This window comes from Carettochelys insculpta, chromosome 1 (genome assembly GCF_033958435.1).
Source record: "Carettochelys insculpta isolate YL-2023 chromosome 1, ASM3395843v1, whole genome shotgun sequence".
Lineage (NCBI taxonomy): Eukaryota > Metazoa > Chordata > Testudines > Carettochelyidae > Carettochelys > Carettochelys insculpta.
In genome coordinates, this window is record NC_134137.1 from 192,555,515 (window position 1) to 192,582,125 (window position 26,611).

Here is a 26,611-nt window from a genome sequence, read left to right on the forward strand (position 1 = left end):
CAGAACAACTGCAGCTATTTTAGCTGTGAATTATTTTGAAAATGTACATGTTGAAATATAATCCTTGCCTGGGTTAAAATGCAAAACTTATTTTAAGAAAATTTAATGAAGGTGAAAAACTATATATTTAAGTATGACAAATGGTTTAAACTAAAAACCTAATTAGCTGATTTCTACTGAAAACAAATACTTTAAAACAAGTTTCTATGCTGCCTTACAAGGCTTTAACAGCATAAACATTTACTATTTTACAAAGTTTTTCTTTTATGCTGGTGTCATAAAAATACTTTTCTCTCTATGCAGGCATTTTTTTTAAAAACAGAAATTCTAATTTTCCATGAAAACACTGACTGTGCTCCTTAATTATTAACTCTGACCACTGGGTGGAAAAGAGACAAAGAGCTTAGAGAAATGGTGACAGATCTTAATACATTACAACTTGTTTCCTAAAAAGGTACAAAAATGGTCAGACACTAGGATAAAATAAATGTCGACTTGAACTAAGTGAACGTATACAATGTCTCTGCACAGAATAAAGAATATACACCTATATACTATAGCAACTCTTGAACACAACAGAAAAACAACATTCAGTTTTAAAGCATTGAGTAATAAACATTCAGTTCAATATTCCAAATTCCTTTCTTCCCAAACATGTGGCAGTGGTACGCATCTCCCCAAAACTTATTGCTTTTTCCTTCACTTATCAAAATTGTAACTAGCATTTAACAAACATAACAGTATGTTTCACTAAATAAACTGGATGAGACAGGGGTTCCTCTTTCTACTTAGGAAATGAAGGGTTTTCTTCTCATCCTTTCCAAGATACTCAGGCTGTGTCTACACTATAAAAATAACTTCAAAGTTGCTTACTTTGAAGTTGAGTGTCTACACTCACCCTACTTTGACGTTAAACTTTGAAGAAGGCCACTTCTCCATTACCGGGAACGGAGTAAAGACTTCGAAGTTGAGCTCCCTACTTCGAAGTTAACTTCAAAGTAAGGGAAAATGTGTGTCGACTCTCTGCTGGCTACTTTGAAGTAGTGCTTAACTTCGAAGTTAGTTCCTAGTGTAGATGCACCCTCAATGCACAGATGAAATGCCACATGAGTGACGTGAAGAAACCTTCATTGTGTTTTGAAGGATCGGAGTTTAAGTAGCCCAATGGAAATTGCATGTGAATGTGTTCATTTCTATTCTTTTCCTTTGACATACCAAAATGCTACTGACATGCTTTGCATGATCTTGTAATTCAAAGGATCAATTATTGCAAGCAAAGAAAGGGTCTAGTTAAGTCGAGGTAATGATAATAGCAGAAGAGTATCCCCAGTAGTGGTCTTTGCTGGTCCAAATCATATTAGTATATCTACATTGCCAGAACCCTGTCTAGCATGGACATGTTCCATAGACAGGAGGGAGGGGAAGCATTTGACTGTTCCAACAGTGGGAAGAAATTTTTACATATACTTTTTGACTTGACCTAGTACGGCAACAGGCATCTTATCTCAGTTCTAAGATTTTTAAATGCTCAGCAAAATAAGAGTTTTCTTTTTCTTTATACAGTATACTGAAATTGGTATTATGAGACGACCAATATACCAGAGAAAGAATTTGTCATAGAAAACAATATATAAAAATCCTGAAGAATAGGTTTTAGTAAGCTCTGGAAGCTAAGGAAACTACACTTTAAAGGCTTCAGGGTTTACTAAAGAAAGGTTGACACATTTTAAGTATGTTTTCAAGAAGAACAATAGCAAAGCAAACATACCCTGAGGAAAAAAACAAGAAAAACTGATTATCTAAGCACTCATTTCCAAAATTCCAAGCAAAATAAAAAGGGAATAAAATTTTATTAAGATTATGGCAAACTAAACTGAACTATCATGAAGTTATATCTAATGTTCAAGTTAAGAAATTCACTACCGAGTCAGCAACTTCACAGCAAAACAAAAAAAAGTATAACATTTTATTAAAACTATGGCAAACTATACTGTATTATCATGAAGTTATACCTAATGTTCAAGTTAAGAAAATCACTACAAAGTCAGCCACTTCACTGTCAAATTGTTCACTTGTTAAGAGTTAACTCAAAAATATTGTACATAGGGTTTTTATTTACAAGTATGACCTTATCAACAGCAGAAAGGTGAGTACAGTAGATCTGAAATCCCATGGAATTTTTTTGAAATTTAGAATACCTTCCCAATCTCAAATCCAAATAAAAATGATAATCTCTAAAGTTTGTGTGAACTGAACAAAACTTCAAAATCAGGTCACAATGTTTAGTTTCCATCTTATCTTTTCCATGTATGTTTCTTACAATATATTAATTTGAACTTCAAAACTGAAAGTTATTTCAAACCAAAAAGTGGAACTTTTCATACGAATTTAGGAAAAAAAATTACTCCCTCCAAGAACTGCATTGAAATTTCCCATAAAAAAGGATTTGAGTCTGTGTTTTCCAATGAAAAATGTCTAATTGAAAACTTCCTGACCAGCTCTATAAATAAGGAATAAGCAAACTCCCACCACACTTTCTAACCAAACCAATTTGCTATAAATGGAAAGATTACAAAACGTCCTCTCTGTCTCACAAGAAAATATGCATTTTTAAAAAGGTAAAAAATATACATGCCACAAAATAAAAACTATTTTAAATTTTTTTTCTTTTAAAATAACAAATATACATTCTGACTGGAAAAAAAGAGAGAGAGAGAGAGACAGAGATTTTGCACTACATCATACTGGCTCTTCCACTGGCACACAAAAGATTGAAAAATTTATGTTCTAACCAGGCAGAAAGTTTACATATTAAGGAAAAGTAGTAAAATCTGAGTATGTTTTTTTATTTTCATGTTACTTTGACAAGTCAAAGCATGGGCACACAAAACAATTGCTCCTAATAAATAAAGAACACTGTACAATAGGGATAAAGCAGACACTAATAGAAACAAAAGAAAACAAAAAACTTTCAGCTTGTTGTTTCTGAACAACAAGGAAGACAAGCATCAGAGCAGTATTGCTCTAAAAAACCTTTAATGAACAATACACAGAACTTAACAGTAATGTTTGTATGTGAAAATGCTGCAATTCTTGGAGACGTGATAGCAGAAGTTTCCATTCAGGCTTGGTCTACACTAGGAACATATGCCAGTATAACTACAGTGGCTCAAGGGTTTGGATTATCCCTGCCCCCTATCCAAGTGATGTAGTTATACTAACCTAACCCGCAGTGTTGACAGAAGGGGCTTCTCTCATAGACATAGGACACAGACATGGCCTCTCGGGGAGGTTGAGTACCTATGCCAACAGATGGTTTATCATCAATATGGCCCTAGCAAATGCACAGTCCATTTCATGGTCATGTGGTTTTAAATATGGTAAATTTCATGATTTCAGGTATTTAAATCTGAAGCTTGAGTGTTGTAAGGGTCCTGAACCACAAAGATGTTGTATGGAGGTTGCAAGGTTATTGTATGGCAGTTGTGCCACATTTACTTCTGTGCAGATGTTGGAAGCAGTATTGTCTCCAGAGCTGGGATGCTGCAGAGCAGTAGGTGTTGGCCAAGGGCCCAGCTCTGAAAGCAGAGCTACTGCCAGCAACTGAGCAGAGGAAAGGATGAAATGGTATGGTATGGCCAACCCTTAATTCTGAGCTGCTGCCTGCCGAGCTGCGCCCTTGGTTAGCAGCTACCACTCTCTGGCCACGCAACTCTGAAAGCAGCAGTATAGAAGTAAAGGCAGCGCAGGTATGGTATTATCATCATTAGTTCAGTGCTGCTGCTGGTAGGGTGCTGACACCACTCTCTGGCTGCCCTGTTCTAAAGGCAGCAATGCAGGATGGCAATACCATGCCTCTCCTAAAATAACCTTGGGACATGCCCCCCACTCCACCCCCGCAGCTCCCTTGTGTGTTAAGACTCCCAATTTGAGAAACACTGGTATTCCCCCCTGTACCTGCTCAGCCAAAATCTGTATAATATGGGGTAAAAGCACATACAAGGCCAGATTTCCTAGGAGGACACTATACTTCTGGAACTAGGGGAGTGGTGAGGCCGTGCTACAGTGACCCTTAAATTCAAGGGGTTTCCATTATATGCAAGAGATAGTTTGTTTAGTGACTTTCAACACCTCCGCTTTAAAAACTGTTCCCGTGGAGGACATCAGACACCATGCTCTGTGATACATTTTGCATGGCTATGAATTTGGCAGGGCCCTACCCATCAGCATTGGTAGTGTCTTCACTGAAGCACTACAGTGGAGCTGCCTCAGTGTTGTAGGTATAGACCATCCCTTAGTTACGAAAAAGTACACAAATACCATCCTTACCCAACCTCACACAGAAAGTCTTAGAAAACGTAGAAAACTGACTAGTGGTGTCAGAAAGTATTCCTGTTAAAACATACCCCCTATAAAAACAAAACAAAAAAAAACAAAAACACACACACAGTACGATTTCTATATGCTTCTGTCCGGACAAGAATATCACTGAGGACTGAATCCAAGAAAAATAAAACAGACAAATACCAGAACAATCATAATATGCATTAAAGGGAAAAATATTCCAATACTGAAAAAATTAGAGAAGTAAATATTGAAGTATTAGTTGTACCTTAAAGAACCCTGCTTCTGGCCCACACCTGTCATAAACATTCCTGGCTTTACCTATAGCCATGATAATACCTTGCATGTTCGGGGTCAGCATGACCTGCCACAAGGGATTTAAGGTAAAAGTTTTGAATGATTAACATTTTACTGATTCAAGTCAATATGCCTTTAAACTCATGCAAAGTAAAGAACAATCTACTGCATGCATACATTAGAATGGCAAATGCCTCAGGATTAAGAGCTTGCGTTCTGCACATGAAAAGCATTTTCCCCCACATGTACCAAAGCAACAGATGTAAGCACCTGTTCGAAAAAAAGTAAGTACTAATAGTTATGCCAAATTCACTGACTGTAATTGAATAATTATATGGGCAAAACGTTGAAAAAGAAAAGAAAAGAAAAGGAAAAAGAAAGACTGTTCAACATCGCAACAGAAGTGAGTCTTTATGAAGAGAGGTCATAGAGCTTTAGGGATAGTTCACAGAAGGTAATCCATATGTCAGGGCAGCATCAAAAGGCACAAATACATTATGAAAGAAGCAGACAAATGGACACATGTTTAGCACCACTGGGAAAAAGGGATATGGAATGGCATTGCTGTAAGATAAAGGCAAATAGGCAGGAGGGCCTGAGTTGTGAATGTTCTTAGAATTTGAACTTTAAAAATAATTCCCTTGGAGCTAGTCAGGATACCATAAGCACTTTCTTTAGAGCTGTGTTATGTACAAGTAAGAATCAAACTAACAGAACCGCAGGAGGTCATCAAGCCCAGTCCCCTGCCCTTACAGCAGGATGAGGCACCATCTAGATAATTTCTTACAGATGTTTACCTAACCTGCTCTTAAATATTTCCAAAGATAGCGGTTCTACAACCTCACTAGGCAATTTATTTCAGTGCTTAACCACCCTGACACGGTTTTCCCTAATGTCCAACTGAAACCTCCCTTCGGTAATTTAAGTCTGTTGCTTCTTGCAAAACCATCAGAGGTCAAGAAGAACATATTTTTCCCTCCTTCCCCTTGGTCATCAGAGCACAGATATATAACTGTTGTATTCAGATCACAGCGGGTCTGACTTCGCACAAATGCAACAGTACCAATTTAAGATTTGTTTTCTATCCCATTCTTCCAATTAAAGTTTTTTTCACAATTCATGGACAGATTATGACCTGACCTACTCACTGCTGCAGAGAGATAACCTCCAATACATGGCTCCATGAGTTATTCAGAGTATAAGTCCAGATGCCTTGCATAAGTGTGCACCAGGCCCCACCTATATTCCCTCTCTGAGCAAAGAGGCAGGAAGTAATAAGGAATAGGGTAGAGTCTTGGCTTTGTGTTCCCACACACCAGCCAGAAAATCTAAACTAAGTGTGGGAGCTTTGTAGGTTGCGGCTGATCTAGGCCAGCAGGAAACTACTATAATTCTGGAGGAAGGGGAAAACAGGAAGGAAGGTCTCTCGTATGGGTGGCTCTGAGGTTCCATGCCACTCTTGCCTACCCCTCCAGAGGTGAAACTGAAGTTGTGCCACAAGGAGTATCAACCTTTAATTTCACATTTCTAATAGTGGTGTCATAGGAATGCAATGATGAAATAAATCAAAATTTTTAACAATCTTTCTATATGCCTTTGTGTTACACTTTTTCCTTACCTATTACCATAAGTTGGCACTCAAGCACAAAAGGAAATACAAGAGCCAGGTAACACAGTTGGCTGCTATGCAATCTTCTGTGTCTAAATATTTCAGCTTGTATCTAGGAAAATTTGGTTCCCTAAATCTAAAATGTCTAAGTTTGGCAAATAAGATATGCAGTTTGAACGTTCACTTTATTCAACTGACAAAAACAAGGAAATTCAGAATGTCAATCGTTATTCTCACAGTTTTCTAAAATGATATGGCTGTTCACAAATATCTTACACAGACTACACATGGCATAAGATAATTTTCAACTTCCAATAGCTTAAAGGCATAGGCGCCTTCTGATAATCATTTCACATCACACAGAAAGTATCCAGTTAGGGTAACTGCTCCTATCTTTTTCTACTTTTGTGGTAAATTTCAAGAGGTCATTATCATCATAAATTGCTAATCTTTTAGTTATGTTGGGGTCTGTTAAGCGTCACATTGAGCAAACATGCCAAAATATTCTCACAGCAGGCAGCAAAGAAAACACCAGTGCAGAAACTGCACACAAGGCTGCAATCGAAGGTACCTCATCATCATAACCACCCTCCTCTGACTCAATCACAAAAGTCCCTACATCAGGAATCGCCACCTCTACAACTCGCTGGTTAGGAGCTGGTTGAGCTGGGGCAATATCAGAGCTCTGCAGGAGAAAATCATCATCAGTACGAAAGAAATTAGTTAAAACAAGACAAACGAAAAAAATAATAAAATGACAGATTGATAAGTAAAATGACCTGTGTTGCTGGGATTTGCTAAAGCTTATGTTAATAGACCACCGTCATTTTCTCACTATTGGGATTTTTAATGGACCACCATCATTTTCTCACTATTGGGATTTTAGAAAGAAATTCAAAGCTATGAAAAATCACAAGCAGTGAATTCTACACTCTGAAAGCTTCCACTTCAATTTGTCTTAATACCTTCCTAGCAAAGTGACTTTCCTTTTTGCTGTAGTATTATCTGACATTGTAATTTTCACACCTTTTCTGTTATTGTACCACTACAGTAATCTAAAATGTTTATGTGGCAATTTTTTTGACAGATCTTCAGTTGGTGTAAAATGTCATAGTCCCACTGAAATTAAACTGTAAGGGCTCCATTGACTTGAAAAGAGCTATCACAGTTTATGCCAGCTGATTATCTACCACATGACTAATGCAAGCAATCATGTGGCAGAGAAACAAAATCCTGTAACATCTAGATTCGGTTGGAACCACTTTAATAATCATTTACATTCTATTAGCACCTAGTAGACCCAGTAAGAAACAGGCCCCATTGTCCCAGAGACTGTATAAACATTAGACAACAGAGTTCTTGTCCTGAAGAGCTTACCATTGGAAACACAGAAACAGATGAAGTGTAGGGAATATGAATAGAACAAGTAAATGATTGTGGTGATGACTGGCACATGGCTTGTCAAAGGAGGAAGTGCTTGGGTGAGAAGGTTAATATGGGAAATGGAGCAGAATAACAAAGGAAGGGGCAGATGGCTGTGAGGAGAAGGGAAACTGAAAAAAGGAAAAAACGACAGCATAGATCTGTCTGAAGTGTACATGCTCATGTAGCAGATTATTGAAACCAGTTGATAAAAATATGTTTGGACAAATTAAAAGCTGTTTCTAGGACCTAATTTTTTGAAACTACAGTACATTTAAACTAGGCATTTAAACTGAAAAGTTTCTTAATTTGTGGTAGAAAAGGTTCAAAAATATTACCAAATACTTAATAATCTCCCAATGCTTTTATAAGGGAGGGGAGGGGGCACAAGAAGCTGCCACTTTGCCTGTTTATGCACACAGAGAGGTTACTCACCTCATGCCGTTACCAGAGTTCTCAAAAGCGTGTCCTTAACTGTGCTCTACTTCAGGTACATATTCATCCCTATACGTCTGACCGGAGATTTCTAGTAGCATTGTTTGTCCAGCTCATGCATGCGTCCTACAACATCCTTGTGCCCCATACTGAGGGCATACAAAGTTGAACAGGTAAAACATACAGGGAAGAGAAGGACGTGTAGGGGGGACATATCTTTAGGTCAGTTACTGCACTAGGTGAGTAAACTCTCTCCCTTTGTACAATAATATCCCTATGGGTGCTCCACTTCAGGTGACTCTCAGGTAGTATTCTGAGAAGGAGAAGGGAGCTTAGAACAAAGTCTAATATTAATGACAAAACTGAACTGACAACTACACTAACACAACAGTAACTAACTCAGGAACCAATCCCAGCAACAAACCTCGGTGCCAACTCTACCCACATATCTACACCAGCGACACCATCACAGGACCTAGACACATCAACCACACCATCACAGGCTCATTAAACTGCACATCTATTAATGTAATATATGCCATCATTTGTCAGCAATGCCCTTCTGCCATATACATTGGCCAAACTGGACAGTCTCTACATAAATGAATACAAATCAGATATCAGGGATAGCCTCATACAAAAACCTGCAGCAGAACACTTCTATCTCCCTGGAACTCAGTAACAGATTTAAAAGTAGCCATCCTGCAACAAAACACAAAAAACCCTTCAAAAACAGACGCTAAAGAGAAACTGCAGAGCTACAATACGTTTGCAAATTTGACACCATCAATAAAGGACTGAACAGAGACTGGGAGTGGCTGGCCAACTACAAAAGCAATTTCTCCTCTCTTGGTGTTCACACCTCCACATTAACTGCTCAAAGAGGGCTATGCCCTCCCTGACTGAATTGACTTCATCAGCTCTGGACTCCCTCCTTTTCATGAGCCTGTATAATTAGACCTCACGAACCTCTACTGTGTTGCATCTGATGAAACAGGTCTTTGCCCACGAAAGCTTATGCTCCAAAATATGTCAGTTTATAAGGTGCCACAGGACTTCTTGTTGTTTTTTGTGGATACAGACTAACATGGCTACCCCTCTGATACACCTTCATTACCTGAGCTAGAGGTATGAACCAAAGTACAGTGGTTAGAGAAAGTAGGTACTGAAATCCTGACTGCAGTTCTGCACTCTTGGTCCACTGGAAGATTCTCGAACAATGTCATGAAAGAAAGACTGCGTCCTTGTAAAATGAGATAATGCTCTAGAAGAAGGCTGAATGCTGGCTAAGTTAGAATATAAAATAATACACATATCTGCATCTTGAGTGTAGACCCTTTAGACAGGTCTGCAATTGAAAATAAAAAAAAAAAACTAAATAGATGGCATATTCCTTTCTGACATCCAAGGTACGCAAGGAAAACCTGACGATACGCTACCCTGAGTGGCAGTGTCACAGAGGAGTAGCTTTTGCTACTAAACAGATGAAGATGCTTTTGTTCCTTGCTGAATGGGATAGCCTTGATGTTGTGTGGCAGCCTACGCTTCAACTACATCCATCATGAAGGAATTCGGTGTCACGTGGAAAATAAAAGTTTTGAATCCTTGGTGAGAACATATGGTATTTTTGTTACCACATTTGCATGCAAGGAGTACTGAGGCAGGAATCTGTCAGACTGACTTGGTTGGCTCTAGACCAGCCTCATTATTGGAAGTGCCACACGTGTTGAAGACGAGGAACACAAAATATACAGTTTATGATGGGAGACCTGCAATTGAAGAGTATCTGCCATTTGTTCACTGGCTCCTGGAACTGTCTGAAGTCATAGTGATGGAAGCATTACCCATCAGGAATTATTTATGCAAGGTACTATATCGGCATGAGCCCTGGTCTCCTGCCCGTCCAGCTGTAGAAAGATGGTTTCATCTTTTGTCTCTTCTCACTAAATGAGGAATAGAGTAATCTCTCCCTGGGTAAACATAAGACACTTAAAAAGAAAACCGTGAAAGGAATCACACTGCTCTTGCATACGCTGTAATGGAGACGAAAATTGTTCCTCTTGGATAGGGTTAAGTCCGAGAAGTAGAGGGTCCCAGTTAGAAGTGACTCGGCAGTGACCCAGAAGACGTGTACACTAAGAGATGTGAGGTACTTGTATCTAAGTATCCGAACTTCTATGTTGTTGGAGGAATTCTGGAGTGCCTGACCCATCTGAACCGAGAGATAAGGACGCCCAAGCATTTACTCAACTGTAAAAGTCTGGGGCAATTAATGAAGTACAGAGTGTACCAAAGATTCTGATGCCACCATCTGCTTGCATGGATGTAACCACCAGGAGGAGAGATTTTCTGTACTGGAGCCTTCTTGGCAGAGGGAAGACTTTTAGAATCAGTCAAACATCTTCATGATACCAGAAGTACATGGAGGCTCAGCAGCCCCCTCCTTGGTGCCTGAGGCATCCAGTGACTGAGACATCTTTGAAAATCTACCACACACACTCTTTGTCAATACCATGCATTTAGAGTGCACAGCTTTCAGTACTGCAGACACAGAACAGGTGTCTCAGTCCCAGAGACTTTCTGTTTACCAGAATCTCAAGGTAGCCAAGATAGCATAAATCTTCTCTCCTTTGTCTGGGGATCCTGGCATACCTCAGAAAATATAAGTCCAAAATGCCCCTGCAAGTTGGGAAAACACACACAAAAGGGAAAAAGACAAAAACCCTAAACCAAACTATGTATTACAAGTAAGTATGTAACTATGCTAAGGCAGTCTGTGGAAGCAGGTGTGTGCAGCATTCCATCTCAGGGCAAAAGCAACTGAGACAGAACCGAGAGCAGCTCGCCTGTGCAGCCCTACATTCCTTTGGTATGGGGCATGAGTATGTGTACAGAGCCTAAAGGTCAAATGCACACTGCTACCAAAAATCTCTACCCAAGCGTGCTGGGGTACCTAAATTGGTGCACCCATAGGGCCACTACTTGAAGAAGAACATGTTACAAACCTAGCATAAAGACAAAAGGTTTCTCAAACATTCACATGATTTCTGCCTCTCCTGCAATAAACTCCTTCCCCCAGCCACAATCTTGTAAACCACTGGGACTGTTAACTCCAAGCAATAAACCTGAACTCAAGTCTTTTGTTCTCTGCAACCAGGCTGGAATGCGTGTATCTGGAGGAAAGCCATCAGACTCATTGCACAGGCCAAGAGTAAGCAGGGTCTCATTCAGGACTAGAGGAGTTTCACATCCTCCTTTTGGGAGAAACATAAAGAGGTACAAGCACAACATATAATTTTCCCATTCTGTTTTGCTATGTTGCCACTGATTTTTTCTAATTCAGGCTCTAATTTGTGAAACATGAGATTATTTTTTCAGAATACAGAAGGCTCTCTGAACATTAGAATAGGAATATCAGTGTCAGTGTGTCTTCATGTCAAGAGTTAGATTAGCTTCTCTATTGATTTTAACCACAAATTGGCAGTCTCTCTGCTCTCTTGACATCACAATAGTTGAGAGATAGGAAAAAAGCACTTCTGCTTTGATTACCTAACAATCCAGGATTCCGTTTCCATGTGGAATCAATCCACAGAAGTATCCTAATTCTTGGTAGTCCCACGAAAACCCATCACCGAACAGATCATTTTGTTAGTCTTTAAAGTGCTACATTTCTGCTGCTTTGTTTTGTTGGAGTACAGACTAACGTGGCTATCTCCCTCTTACTAATTCTTGGTGTGAAATATGAGTATTACTAGTGTACATGCTAGCATATTAGGTCCTGGGTCTAGGTGGGCAGGTTTAACTCTGGACAATTAAGACCAACGAAACTTTATTTTTAAGGAAAAATGCTTATGACCACCTTGTTCATACGCTGCTCCATGACAATTTAGCAAGCCACACTAAAGGAGAAAATCCCAAACCTGATACCTATTATTCTTTTGGTCTAAAAATTACCAATTATTATTCCAATAAGTGCTTCTACTTTCAAAACGCACTTCTATTCATGTAAGAGTATTTGATCAAATACTTGTACGCCAGCTGGTGAAAGAATATCTATTGAATGTAGAATTGATAGAATTTTAGCTTTATAAAGATAAAACAGCCTAATGATTTCCAATTCTATTCACTACTCAAAATTACCTGAAAATCTGAAGTGGAGTACTGAATGCCTTTGAAGGAGTCACAGAAAAATCATTACACAGTATACTGGCTGGGCTAATATATGTATTCTAATATATACATTTGATGAATCATGAAGACCCATTTCAAAGCTATGTGAATTCTAATACTGCATTCCAGAATAGGATCCTAGTTCAGACATAACTGAAGCACGAGTACGGCCAGGATATTCATGCTCCCTCCACCCCGTAATTCAATTAACTCTAAATGTACCCTCCTTAAATACAATCTTTAACCTTAAAAACTACTTTAACTGATGCAGCCTTTCAAGAATACTAACAACTCCAACTAGTTTCTCAAAATCCCCAAATAAAACAAAAAAACTTAATATTTTCTGGTGTTCTGGGAGGAATGCTACTGTATTTATTCCTGTAACTAGACTATTCACAATTTTAGAAAAGTACTAGTTGTAGGTGGATGAAGTTATCTGTGACCATTATTTAAGCAACAAAATACTGTTCTTTGTAAAATATCTGATAATTACATAAGTGTATGTATGGCACTAGTTTTATTCTATGATCAGCCTTTAGGTATACACACTCCTTTTCTTCTGGACACAGTATACATGCTGAACAGTGCCTAAGGAAAGGGCAAAGCTGTCTTGAAGAGAATAATTTGCTCTTTTATCAAATATTATACTGGTCACTTACAAGATGTGGGGGGTGAGAAGTGGTATTAAGAACGAGAAAATATCCTCACCGTTTGCATGACAGTTTCAGGACTTCTATCTTCTTGTTCAGCTAAAGCTTTAGTGATGGCTCGTACAGAATCTTCTTTCAAATGCTTTGAGAGATTGGTTCTTGATGGCTGATCTAAATACTCTGGTTCTCCTGCTTGAACTTAGTGACAAAAAACATGTAGGATAAGCAATTCCATATTCTTAACATAGCTAAATTTATCAGCATTATTTGGATTAACAAGTGACTGCTAAAGAAACTTGCACAAAAATGCAAGTAATGTCAACTAATTCACACATTGCTGCTTTAGACCCGTGTTCAAAGTTAGTTCCATTTTTTCTTGTCTAGGGAAGCATTCAAGTAGATTAGTGAATAATTTTAGGATTAGAAATGTTTAAAATCATATTTAATGTATCTGAATTGGCAGTAAGACCAGCTGAAGGAAAAGCAAGTATGCATGTTCAACCCGGGGCTTTGTGTGACTGTAACTGTGTTACTGAATCTCTTTGTGGGCCTGTGGCCTAAAATATCAAGCAACTTAAATCTAAAAACGATACTGTAAAACAAAAATGTATTTCAATTAATATATTTTACTTTTCAAACAACTAAGACAACACAGATCTCTTTCCATTTAAATGTAGAATCTTCACAAGGGAAAATAAAACAGACTTGTGTATTGCTTGGAGTTAGTAAAACCAAAACAAACCAAACAAAAATAGATGTAAAAGCTTGCTCATAAATGTCAAGAAAAACACATTAAATGTTTTGTATCACTAATGCTATGAACAAAAACTAGACTGTTTAACTGAAAAACAAGACATATAGAAGATGAAATACAATTTAACATTATCAGTACACTGATTTTTCTAGACACCCTTGGACAAATTATGATCTGTATGTCTGTTACTAAAAATGAACAACATATAAAGAGAAGTTACTCACCTGTAGTAACGATGGTTCGAGATGTGTCCCCGTGGGTGCTCCACAATAGGTGTCGAGCTCGCCTGGCGCTGCAGATCGGAATTCTTCCAGCAGTTTCTATTGGATCGCGCATGCGCCGACACGCGCCACTCCCTTGCGCGCCCCCGGCCATGTGCGCGATCCGGTCCCCGCCAGTTCCTTGACCAACTGCCTAGGATGCTCCTGAAAATCACCAGACAGAGATTCCGAAGCGGGGAGAATGGGCGGGTGGTGGAGCACCCACGGGGACCCATCTCGAAGAACCATCGTTACTACAGGTGAGTAACTTCTCTTTCTTCTTCGAGTGGTCCCCGTGGGTGCTCCACAATAGGTGACTACCCAGCAGTAACCCAAGTAAGGAGGTGGGTAATCGATTCATGTGCAGCTTGCCCCCGAGAGGACTGCTGTCGACAGACGGGTATCCTCCTCGAAAACCCGATGTAGGGCATAATGCTTGGCGAAGGTGTCATAGGATGACCAGGTCGCTGCTCTACAGATGTATTTTAATGCAATGCCCTTGAAGAAGGCTGTTGACGCCACCACCGCCCTGGTGGAGTGAGCCCTAGGCGGGGCCAGCAAAGGGGTCTGTCAAAGCTCGTAGCACATTTTTATACAGGACACGATGTGCTTTGAAATTCTCTGTGAAGAGAGACCTTCCCCTTTTGACCTGGGAGCGAGAGACACGAGAAGCCTGTCCATTTTCTGGAAGGACTTAGTTCTGTCTATGTAGAAGGCCAACACCCTTCTCATGTCTAGATGTAGGCGCGCCTCCTTGCTGGAGCTGTGAGGCTTCAGGTAAAACGAGGGTAAAACTATTGGTTTGTTAAGATGGAACTCCGAAGAAACTTTTGGAACGAAAGCTGGGTGTAATCATAGGGTTGCCGCCTCCTTTGAGAATACTGTGCAGGGCTGCGTTGCCATCACTGCTGCGAGCTCGCTCACCCTGTGGGCTGACATAATCACAAGGAGGAAGGTTGTTTTAAGGAATCGGAGGGGTACCGTGGCTAATGGTTCGAAGGGTGGTCCCGATAGCGTGCTGAGCACCAAGTCCAAACTCCATGATGGCGGAAGTGGTTTTTGAGAGGGGTAAAGGTTTACCAGCCCCTTCAAGAACCTTGCGACGATAGGGTGGGCAAATACAGTGGGCCCGTCCTCCGTATACCGAAAAGCTGATAGAGCAGCAAGGTGGACCTTTAGCGAGGATAGAGAAAGCCCGTCTCTCGTTTGAGGTCCAATAGGTATTCTAGTATTACGGTTATAGGAATGTCGAGCTAACTGCTTGGTGGAACACCAGGCTGTAAATCGAGTCCATTTCTGTTTATAAGTCCTCCTGGTGGAGGCCCTTCGGCTACACTCCAGGACTTGTTGTACTCCCTCTGTACAGGTGCTCTCTAAGGCCCTGAGCCATGGATGTAGCCTCATGCTTGTAGGCGCAGACCCTGAGGGTGCGGGTGCACTATGGACGCCTGAGCCTGCATGAGTAAGTCCGGCGCCACCGGTAGGGGAAGTGGTGGACGATCCAACATGTGCAGAAGCAAGGGAAACCATTGTTGACGGTCCCAAGTTGGGAATATGAGTATCATGCGAGCTCTCTCCCTTCTGGCTTTCTGCAGAACCTTGTGGATAAGTGTTGTGGGGGGGGGAACGTGCAGAGTAGAGGGCCCTTCCATGAAATCATGAATGCGTCCCCCAGGGACCACCACCCTATTCCTGCTCTGGAGCAGTACTGGGGGCACTTCTTGTTGTACTGGGTGGCAAACAAATCAACTTGGGGAAAACCCCCATGTACGAAATATGCGCCGTAGCAGGTTGGAGTGGATCTGCCATTCGTGCATGAGTGTGAAACACCTGCTCATCTGATCTGCCTTCACGTTGTGAGCGCCCAGCAAGTACAAGGCTTTCAACGTTATATTGTTGGTGATGCACCAGTTCCACAATCGGACTGCTTCTGCATATAACGCATGGGATCGTGCCCCTCCTTGTCGATTGATGTAGAACATAGTGGAGGTATTGTCGGTATTGATCCCGACTACTTTGCCATGCAGGTAATCTCGAAAATGTCTGCATGCGTTGAACACTGCTCTGAGCTCCAGTAGTTTATGTGCAATGTCTGTTCCGCAGGGGACCATAGCCCTTGCGTCACCTTGCTGCCAATGTGCGCTCCCCATCCTATGTGGGAGGCGTCGGTAGTAAGAAAAATAGAAATTTGTGGTTGGTGAAAAAGCACCCCCACTAAGCAGATTCTTGGGATTTTCCCACCACGCTAGGGATCTGTGCACCTCTGTTGTGGGCGACACTACCTTGTGGACAGTGTGGGATGCCGGTTTGTAAACACTCGCCAGCCAATGCTGCAGGCTTCGCATGTGTAACCTGACGCCATGTGCCCCAACAGCTGCAGGCACGTTAGGACCGGCACCGTGGGGCTGTATGTCATGACTTGCACCAGTGAGTTGATGGTGTGGAAGCGGGCGTCAGGCAGGTATACTCTTGCTGTGATAGAGTTTATGCGTACGCCTATGAACTCTATATCTTGTGTGGGTTCGGTCTTTGACTTTGTGAGGTTGATAACTAGGCCCAGTGAAGTAAACGTGTCCACGGTGACGCGTGTCATGCATAAGACCTCTGCCTTTGAGCCCCCTTTCAGCAGACAGTCATCCAGATATGGGAAAATAAACACCCCCTGTCTGTGCAGGTAGGCTGATACCACTGCCAGGGTTTTGGTAAAGACTCTGGGAGCCCAGGACAGGCTGAACGGAAGACCCCAGACTGAAAATATTCCCTGCCGACCGTGAAGCGGAGGAAGCGTCTGTGTGCTGGGTGGATTGTTATATGAAAGTAAGCATCTAGTAAGTCGAGGGCTGCAAACCAGTCTCCATCGTCCCGTGCCATAAGTATGGAGGCAACTGTGATCATCTGAAAGCATTGCTTGCGCAAGTAATGGTTGAGGACCCGTAGACCCAAGATCAGCCTCCAGCCTCCTGTTTTCTTCTCTGTTAGAAAGTAGCGTGAATAAAACCTTTCCCCTGGAATCGCTCCAGCACTCTTTCCACCGCCCCTATAAACATAAGGCGATCCACCTCCTGCTTGAGGCTCGCCTCGTGGGCAGCGTCCCTGAGATGAGGCCTGGCAGGAGGCTTCGTCGGTGGAAGTGACTGGAAAGGGATCGTGTAACCCGTGGCTATAATCTCTAGCACCCATTTGTCTGTGGTGATCTTTTGCCATTGGGAGTGGAACGGTTTGAGGTGATGATGGAACGTGAGATGAGAGTGGCATTGAGCGATGGTGTTGATAGTGCAGCCCCCAACATACCCGTAAAACTTGTTGTCTCTGGGCCTGCCCCGAGGGTGTACGGCTTTGTTGAGAACGTCGCCTGGGAGTCCTGTACTGCTGCTGCCGTTGACAGTGCCCTTGGTCGTAGCCTCGCTGATATTGAGCACGCTGTGGTTGGTAAGCATAGCGTCTTTGCTGAGGATAAAATTTCTTCTTTTTGTATGGGGGAGTATAAATACCCAAGGTTCTAAGTGTGGCCCTCGAGTCTTTGCTGGAGTGGAGGACTGAGTCAGTTGAGTCCGCACACAGCTTTTGTTTATCAAAGGAAAGATCCACGATCTTCGCCTGCAGGTCCCTGGGGATACCAGACATCTGGAGCCAGGATTCCCTACGCATTACCACTGCCGCAGCTGTTGAACGTGCTGTGTAATTTGCCATTCTTAATAATAGGGTAGAGGCGGAATATACCTTCCTGCCAAACAGCTCTAGCTTCTTAGCATCTTTATCCGACCCCCCCCCCCCCCCCGATTTGTACTGAGACGCCTTCGACCTCTGCTGGGACGATTCGAACACCAAAGAACTGGGTTGCAGGTGACTAAAGAGGAACTCCATGCCCTTGGCTGGGACGAAGTACTTCTTATCCGCTCTCTTGTTCATAGGCGGAATAGAGGCTGGGGTCTGCCATATGTTAGTGGCTGACTCCATAATAGCTTTGTCCAGTGGGATAGCAATTTTAGATGAAGCCGGGGGTCTCAAATTTTTCAGGAGTTTATGATGCTTCTCCTGCACCTCTGCTATTTGAATGTCCTGCGTGAAAGCTACTCTTTTGAGCAGCTCCTGGAATTGTTTAAGGTCATCCGGGGGGGGACACATCCCCGGGGGCCATGGCCTCATGTGGGGAGGATGAGGAGAAACCACTGCGGTAAACCTCCCTCAAATCCTCTGGCTCCCGAGGTCGATGATATACTTGCTCCCTGGAGGACTGTGAAGGAAAGTCTCGGGATTCTGGACCTAACTTCCCCTGAGACAACTGTGTTCCCGTCCCAGAGCGAGAGTGTACACGGGGGTATTGATGAGAAGCAGGGGAGGACCTGCCCCTGGATCTAAACCTGCGGTGTCTGTGTTCAGCGTGATGAGGACGACCATAGCAGCATGGGCAAGGGCCCGGTGATGGAGACCTGAACTACGATCGGGGAGTGTACCCATGATGTCTGGGAGAGCGGGACCTCCACGACGACATAGATAGTGGTGAAGCTGGTTTGTGATAGTACTCAAGGGGATCCATGCCCAGAAATGGTGAAGGTGGCCCAAGCCATGGCAAAATTGGTTGGAGGAACGGAGAGGGAGGTCCTAGATAAGCCGGTGGAGTTACAGCCCGTCGGTGCGGCGTGTGTATCTCGGGGGGGGGGCTAGGTGATAAGGGCAGCGCGGCCCTGCCTGGAGATGGACTGAGGTGCCGAGGTTTTGCTTTTGCCCTGCCCCTCCCCTGCGGGGTGGACGCCGCCCCTTCCCGTGCTGGGGATCTCAGCCCCGTTGTCAGCACTGTGCTCAGCACAGTCAGCTGTGGTGCTGCGCGGATAGCTTCCTCCGGCACCGGTAGGCTCCGTGCTGGGTGCCCCTGCGCCATCGGCGCTGCAGGGGCCGGTGCTGCCTGCGTCGGCGCCGCTGATTCCGGCGCTTGCCTCGCTGGCGCTTGCGGCGCCTTGCGTGCCGTCTGTTGTGTAATCGGAGGTTCAGCCTCTGCCACGTGCGCTGCTGCGCTGCCGCTTTCATGAGCTCGCAGCTGGGAGCTCTGCGTTCCACTCATCCTGCCCGCTGGCAAGGATCGAGCCGGGGAGAGTTTCCTCCTCTTCTGCACCGAGGTGGTCAAAGAGGCTGCCTTCCTCTTATGCAACCCAGAGGGCCCTTCTGCGTGAGGCTTCTCCGGCGGTTCCAGCTGCAGAGCCTTATCAAACAAGAGCATTTTGAGCCTCATCTCTCTGTCTTTCCTGGCCCTGGCTGTAAGCTTAGTGCAGTGGGAACACTTCTGGGTAACGTGTGACTCTCCCAGGCAGCGAATGCATTCACTATGCCCATCGGAGGCCGGCATAGCTTCGCGGCATGACTCACACGTCTTAAACCCCGAGGAGGCCATCGCGGTGAGTCTTTACTGTTAATAGGGTACTTAGCCACTAATCAGTGCTTTCTAACCCAAAATAACAATCACCGGCCTGCGGGGCAGTGGACGGCTTAACTAGCCTTCTTGTTCACCCCCTCTCTTTCGTTCCTCTTCTTTCTTTCTTTCTCTTTTTTTTTTTTTTTGATAGTAACAAAACAAACAAACTACACGTAAAAACAACTATCTTATCTGTCTCTGGCTTTAGCCTGAGCGGATTCCATCTGCAGTCGATGGCGGTTGAGAAGGAACTGGCGGGGACCGGATCGCGTACATGGCTGGGGGTGCGCAAGGGAGCGGCGCGCGTCGGCGCATGCGCGATCCAATAGAAACTGCTGGAAGAATTCCGATCTGCGGCACCGGGCAAGCCCGACACCTATCGTGGAGCACCCACGGGGACCACTCAAAGAAGAATTTGTTATTATCCACATAGGAGAACACGAACAACAGTGTTCTACGATACAAGTGTGTCCAGTCATCTTAATTAGAGCCATCAAAGCTAGAAATGACCTAGCTTATTAATTCTATTTAGTTTCTTTCTCTATCAGTGTGGGACTGTCTATACCAACTGTCTGTTCAGCTCAAGTCTTGAACAATGGTGTTTCTACCACCGCTCTTCGCAGTCCAGCAGACCACCTCCAACATTTATTCAACTGACGCGGTACTGAAACTTCACAAGGGCAGAAAAGTTCTCAACGTTAATAACATCATCCTGTAAAGCTTTTTCTTTTTTAATTTAAAAAAAAAAAAAAAGGTATTTCTGTGAGAAAAGAAAAAGCCCAACAGAAACCAATGGCTATTTAAAAGCCAAACGAACTCCAAATATGGTTTTGTAGAACTCACTGCCAAAAACAATTAAAATTTGAAGAAAGATAAAAGCAGCATCTTCACAGATGTGTACATTAATGCCAGGTGTAAATTAGCATATGGAGTTTTCCTCCGAACATAGAAACATGCATACCAACCTGGAGCAGAGGAGGGTGCTGGCATCCTGGATGTCTGAGATGCCAACAACTTTTCCTGTTGTGCTTTCTGAGCAAGTTCTGCATCCCATTCTTCTAGCTCTTTTTCAAAACGCTTATTATCTTCCTTTACGTAGTCCTTTAAATCAGGAGGTAACGTATCCATTCCAAGGAGCATCTGACCAGTTTCCTTATTAAACTCTTCTGTAAAACCACACAGTTTATGTTTCAAAGAATAATGAAAGGCAAGGGGCACATATATATATGGGTGAAGGGCATTCAACATGAGCATACTTGAAAGCGTGCAATGTAGCAGCGACATTAAAAGTTGCCTCACATTTATGAATCCTCTCCGTTTTCTTTTTGTCATATGCAGGAAGCTTACCTGGAGATGGAGTTCATGAATAGTATTGCTTCTACAATTTAAATGATGCACTTTGGCACCCTACACTCATTACCACTTAAAGAGACAAATCTCTGGGGCCATGTGCACCTTTACCAATTAAAATGTTCACAGCAAAGACATATACAGGGCTGTAGTCCAATTGCTTTTCATTCTACATGGTCATAATGTTAAGCGAGTCTCCAAAGAAATGGAGAAGAAGAGTGGGCCTGTGTGGATCTGCAAACATAAGGCATTATGAACCTATCAGCGACTGGGAGTAAAGAGAAGTTACTCACCATAATAACGATGGTTCTCCGAGATGTGTCCCCGTGGGTGCTCCACGATAGGTGTCGGGCTCGCCCCGGCGCCGCAGGTCGGATCTTTTCAGCAGTTTCTGCCGGACCGCGCATGCGCCGGTGCGCGCCGCTCCCTTGCGCGCTCCTGGCCGCGTGGGCGATCCGGTCCCCGCCAGTTCCTTGACCAACCGCCTCGGATGCTCCTGAAAAATACTAAACAGAGATCCGAAGCGGGGAGGATGGGCGAGTGGTGGAGCACCCATGGGGACACATCTCGAAGAACCATCGTTACTACGGTGAGTAACTTCTCTTTCTTCCTCGAGTGTCCCCGTGGGTGCTCCACGATAGGTGACTACCCAGCAGTAACCCAAGACAGGAGGTGGGTAATCGGTTTATGTGCAGCTTGTCCCCGAGAGGACCGCTGTCAAGAGACGGGTATCCTCTTGGAATACCCTATGAAGGGCATAATGCTTGGCGAAGGTGTCATAGGATGACCAGGTCGCCGCTCTGCAAATGTCTTTTAGCGCAATGCCCTTGAAAAAGGCTGTTGATGCCACCACTGCCCTAGTGGAGTGAGCCCTAGGCGGGGCCAGTAAAGGAGTCTTTCTAAGTTCGTAGCACATTTTTATGCAGGATACGATGTGCCTCGAGATTCTCTGCGAAGAGAGACCTTCTCCTTTTGATTTGGGAGCGAGAAAGACTAGGAGTCTATCCGTTTTCCGGAAGGACTTAGTCCTGTATATATAGAAAGCCAGTGCCCTCCTCACATCCAGGAGGTGTAGGCGCGCCTCTTTGTTGGAGTTATGAGGCTTTGGATAAACGAGGGTAAAACTATAGGTTTGTTAATATGAAACTCTAAAGAAACTTTGGGAACAAAGACTGGATGCAGCCTTAAGATTACCGCCTCCTTGGAAATTACTGTGCAGGGTGGCGTTGCCATAACTGCCGCAAGCTCGCTCACCCTGCGAGCTGACGTGATTGCAAGAAGGAAGGTCATCTTTATCGTAAGGAGATGGAGGGAAACCATGGTTAAGGGTTCAAACAGTGGTCCCGTTAGCGCATTAAGCACCAAGTCCAAGCTCCACGAAGGTGGAAGTGGTTTCCGAGGGGGGTATAGGTTTACCAGCCCTTTGAGGAACCTGGTAACCATGGGATGGGCAAACACCATGTGCCCTTCCTCTTCATGTCTGGAAGCCGATATAGTGGCAAGGTGGACCTTCAAGGAGAATAGGGAGAGTCCGCCTCTCTTGGGCTACGTCTACACGTGCAGCCAACATCGAAATAGTCTATTTCGATGAATAACGTCTACACGTCCTCCAGGGCCAGCAACGTCGATGTTCAACTTCGACGTTGCTCAGCCCAACATCGAAATAGGCGCAGCGAGGGAACGTCTACACGTCAAAGTAGCACACATCGAAATAGGGATGCCAGGCACAGCTGCAGACAGGGTCACAGGGCGGACTCAACAGCCAGCCGCTCCCTTAAAGGGCCCCTCCCAGACACAGTTGCACTAAACAACACAAGATACACAGAGCTGACAACTGGTTGCAGACCCTGTGTCTGCAGCATAGATCCCCAGCTGCCGCAGAAGCAGCCAGAAGCCCTGGGCTAAGGGCTGCTGCCCACGGTGACCATAGAGCCCCGCAGGGGCTGGAGAGAGAGCATCTCTCAACCCCGCAGCTGATGGCCGCCATGGAGGACCCAGCAATTTCGACGTTGCGGGACACGGATCGTCTACATGGTCCCTACTTCGACGTTGATCATCAAAGTAGGGCGCTATTCCTATCTCCTCATGAGGTTAGCGACTTCGACGTCTCGCCGCCTAACGTCGAAGTTAACTTCGAAATAGTGCCCGACGCGTGTAGACGCGACGGGCGCTATTTCGAAGTTGGTGCCGCTACTTCGAAGTAGCGTGCACGTGTAGACGCAGCTTTGGGGTCCAGTAAATACTCTAGTATTACAGGTACAGGCGCAGCAAGGGGGGCTAATTGCTTGGTAGAACACCATGCAGTGAATCGAGTCCATGTTTGCTTATAGGGCTTCCTGGTGGAAGACCTCCTGCTACTTTCTAGGACTTGTTGCACACCCTCCGTACACGTGCTCTCTAGGGACCTGAGCCATGGATTAACCATGCTTGCAGTCGCAGGCCTTGGGGGTGTGAATGCACTATGGACCCCTGGGCTTGCGTGAGCAGATCCGGCGCCACAGGGAGGGGCATCGGTGGACGGTCCGACATGCGCAGGAGTAAGTGGAACCATTCCTGTCGATCCCACCTTGGGACTACTAGGATCATTAGGGCTGTCTCTCTCCTGGCTTTCTGCAAGACTTTGTGGATAAGCACTGTGGGAGTAAAGGCGTAGAGCAGGGGGCCCCTCCACGAGATCGCGAATGCGTCCCCCAGGGACCCCGTCCCAGTCCTGCCCTGGAGCAGTATTGTGGGCACTTCTTGTTGTGTTGAGTGGCAAACAGATCTATCTGGGGAAATCCCCCTGCATGAAAAAATCGGTCATAGCAGATCGGAATGGATCTGCCACTCGTGTGTGAGTGCGAAGCGCCTGCTCAGCTGGTCTGCCTTCGCATTGTGAGCGCCTGGTAAATACGAGGCTTTCAAGGTTATATTGTTGGCGATGCACCAGTTACACAATCGGACTGCTTCCGCACATAAGGCACGGGACCGAGCTCCTCCTTGCTGATTTATATAAAACATGGTGGAGGTATTGTCTGTACTGATCCCAACTACTTGCCTTGTATATGGTCTCGAAAGTCTCTGCAGGCGTTGAACACTGCTCTGAGCTCCAGTATATTTATGTGCAGTGACTGTTCCGCGGAGGACCACAGTCCTTGCGTCACCTCTTCGCCCATGTGCGCTCCCCACCCTATGTGGGAGGCGTCTGTAGTGAGGAAAACCGATATTTGTGGTTGGTGAAAGGGCACCCCTGTTAGCATGTTCTTGGGGTTCACCCAGCATTGCAGGGATCTGCGCACCTCTGTCGTGGGCGACACCACCCTGTGGATGGTGTGTGCTGCCGGTTTGTAGACGCTCACCAGCCAGTGCTGCATGCTGCGCATATGCAATCTGGCATTCTGTACCACAAACATTGCTGCTGCCATGTGGCCCAGCAGCTGTAAGCACGTCAGAACCGGCACTGTAGGGCTGAAGGTGATGACTTGCACGAGGGAACCAATGGTGCAAAACTGGGCATCTGGTAGATAAACCCTTGCTGTGATGGAATTTATACGTGCCCCTATGAACTCTATGTCCTGTACGGGGTCTATCTTTGATTTGCCACACTGATGACCAGGCCCAGTGAAGAGAACGTGTCTGCTGTGACGCGTATCATGCGAAGTACCTCCTCCTTCGAGGCCCCTTTCAATAGGCAGTCGTCTTTTTTTTTTTTTTTTTTCCCCCAGATATGGGAATATAAACACCCCCTGTCTGTGCAGGTAGGCTGACACCACTGCCAAGGTCTTGGTGAAGACACTGGGGGCCGAGGAGAAGCTGAACGGCAGAACCTTGTACTGAAAATGTTCTTTGCCTACCATAAACCGGAGAAAACGCCCATAAGCCGGGTGAATAGTTGTGTGTAAATACGCGTCTTGTAAGTCGAGGGCTGCGAACCAATCTCCATTGTCCAGTGCCGTAAATATAGAGGCGACTGTGATCATCCGAAAGCGTTGCTTGCGCAAGTACCGGTTGAGGCCTCGAAGATCTAGGATGGGCCTCCAGCCTCCTGTCTTTTTCTCTGTGAGGAAGTATCTTGAGTAGAACCCTTTCCCTCGGAGTTGCTCTGGCACTCTTTCTACTGCCCCTATAAGCATAAGATGGTCTACCTCCCGCTTGAGTCTCGCTTCGTGGGAGGCGTCCTTTAGGTGGGGTCTGGGTGGAGGTCGTGGCGGTGGGAGTGACTGGAAGGGAATCGCGTAACCCGTGGCTATGATCTCCAGTACCCATTTGTCTGTGGTGATCTTTTGCCACTGGTCGTAGAATGGTCAGAGGCGATGGTGGAATAGGAGCTTCGGATGACACTGCGCGATGGTAGTGATAGTGCAGCCCTCGATCTGTGCGTCAAACTTGTGGCCTTTGGCCCTGCCCCGAGGACGCACGGCTCTGTTGAGAACATCGCCTGGGAGTTCTGTACTGTTGGTGCTGTTGATGTCGCCCTTGCTTGTAGCCCCTGTGGTACTGGGGATGCTGTGGTTGATACTGCAAACAGCTTCTGCGTGTCAAAGGGGAGATCAACGATCTTCACCTGCAGATCCCTCGGGATACCCGATGTCTGGAGCCAGGACTCCCTGCGCATGACCACTGCCGTAGCTGTTGAGCGTGCTGCTGTATCCGCTACGTCTAGGGCGATCTGAACTCCTGTCCTCGAGGCTGCGAAGCCTTCCTGCACGACGGCCTTGAGCACTGGCTTCGTGTCATCTGGAAGCGAGTCCATGAGGGAAGTCAGCCTGCAGTAGTTGTCGAAATTATGGTTCGCTAGATGCGCTGCATAATTCGCCATTCTCAACAGTAGGGTAGAGGAGGAATAGACCTTTCTGCCGAACACCTCTAGTTTCTTGGCATCTTGTCCGTTCCCCCTGTCTTGTACTGAGAAGTTTTTGACCTCTGTTGAGACAGTTCCACCACCAGAGAATTTGGTTGCAGGTGGCTGAACACAACTCCATGCCCTTTGTCGGGACGAAGTACTTCTTATCCGCTCTCTTGTTTATAGGCGGAAGGGACGCAGGGGTCTGCCATATTGTGGTGGCGGACTCCATGATTGCTTCATCAGCGGAATAGCTATTTTGGAAGAGGCCGGAGGTCTCAGGTTTTTAAGGAGCTTATGGTGTTTCTCCTGCACCTCTGCTGTTTGGATGCCTTGTGTGAAGGCCACCCTTTTAAACAGCTCTTGGAACTGTTTGAGATCGTCCGGAGGATGGACGTCTCCTGGGGCCGTGGCCTCGTCAGGGGAAGATAGCGAGGAACCGCTAGGGTAAACCTCTCTGGACCCCTCTGGGTCCTGTTGACGGTGATACATCCTCTCGCTAGATACTTGCGAGGGAAAATCTCGGGGTTCCAGAATCAACTCCCCCTGAGATATCTGCGTTTCCGCCCCCATCCGCGATTGCCCTCGGGGATATTGAACCGTCTGGGGGGATCTGTCCCTGGGAATATGCCTATGGTGTCTATGCCCTGCGTGATAGGGGTGACCATGGCAACACGGGCACTGTTCCGGAGGTGGAGACCCGGACCACTCTAGAGGCGCATACCCCCTGCGTCTGGGGGAGCGAGATCGTCTGAGTGATTGAGATAATGGAGAGACTGACTTGTGGCAGTACTCCAAGGGTTCAAAGCCCAGGAAGGGCGATGGTGGTCCGAGCCATGGTGATGCTGGCTGTAGGAACGGGGATGGGGGCTCAGGGTATACTGGAGGTGACCCCTGCCGCCTCGTTGGGGTCCGCAGCATGAGCGGAGGGCTTAGAGCGAGTAGCCCTGCAGCCCTGTCTGGAGAAGGGCTGCGGTGCCGGGTTTTCTGTGCTGCCCTTCCCCTCCCCTGTGGGGCTGGCTCCGCCCCTTTCCGCGTCGGGGATCTCAGCCCCGCTGTCTGCGCTGCGCTTGGCACGCTCCGCTGCGGTG

The 26,611-nt window shown here is 45.2% G+C and overlaps 1 protein-coding gene across 5 annotated transcripts in view; it reads right to left on the minus strand.

The window, feature by feature from the left end:
* Positions 1–26,611, minus strand: part of USP25 (ubiquitin specific peptidase 25) — a 153,128-nt gene that overhangs the window by 10,937 nt on the left and 115,580 nt on the right. For 3 of the 5 annotated variants that reach the window (XM_074997567.1, XM_074997597.1, XM_074997607.1), the window contains 4 exons: positions 20,314–20,514; positions 12,986–13,125; positions 6,822–6,935; positions 4,613–4,708 (listed from right to left, as the gene is read on the minus strand). In XM_074997567.1, coding sequence (XP_074853668.1) covers positions 4,613–4,708; positions 6,822–6,935; positions 12,986–13,125; positions 20,314–20,514 — 551 coding nt within the window. The remainder of the gene's footprint in view (positions 1–4,612; positions 4,709–6,821; positions 6,936–12,985; positions 13,126–20,313; positions 20,515–26,611) is intronic. The other 2 variants (XM_074997577.1, XM_074997587.1) reach the window with 2 other exon arrangements.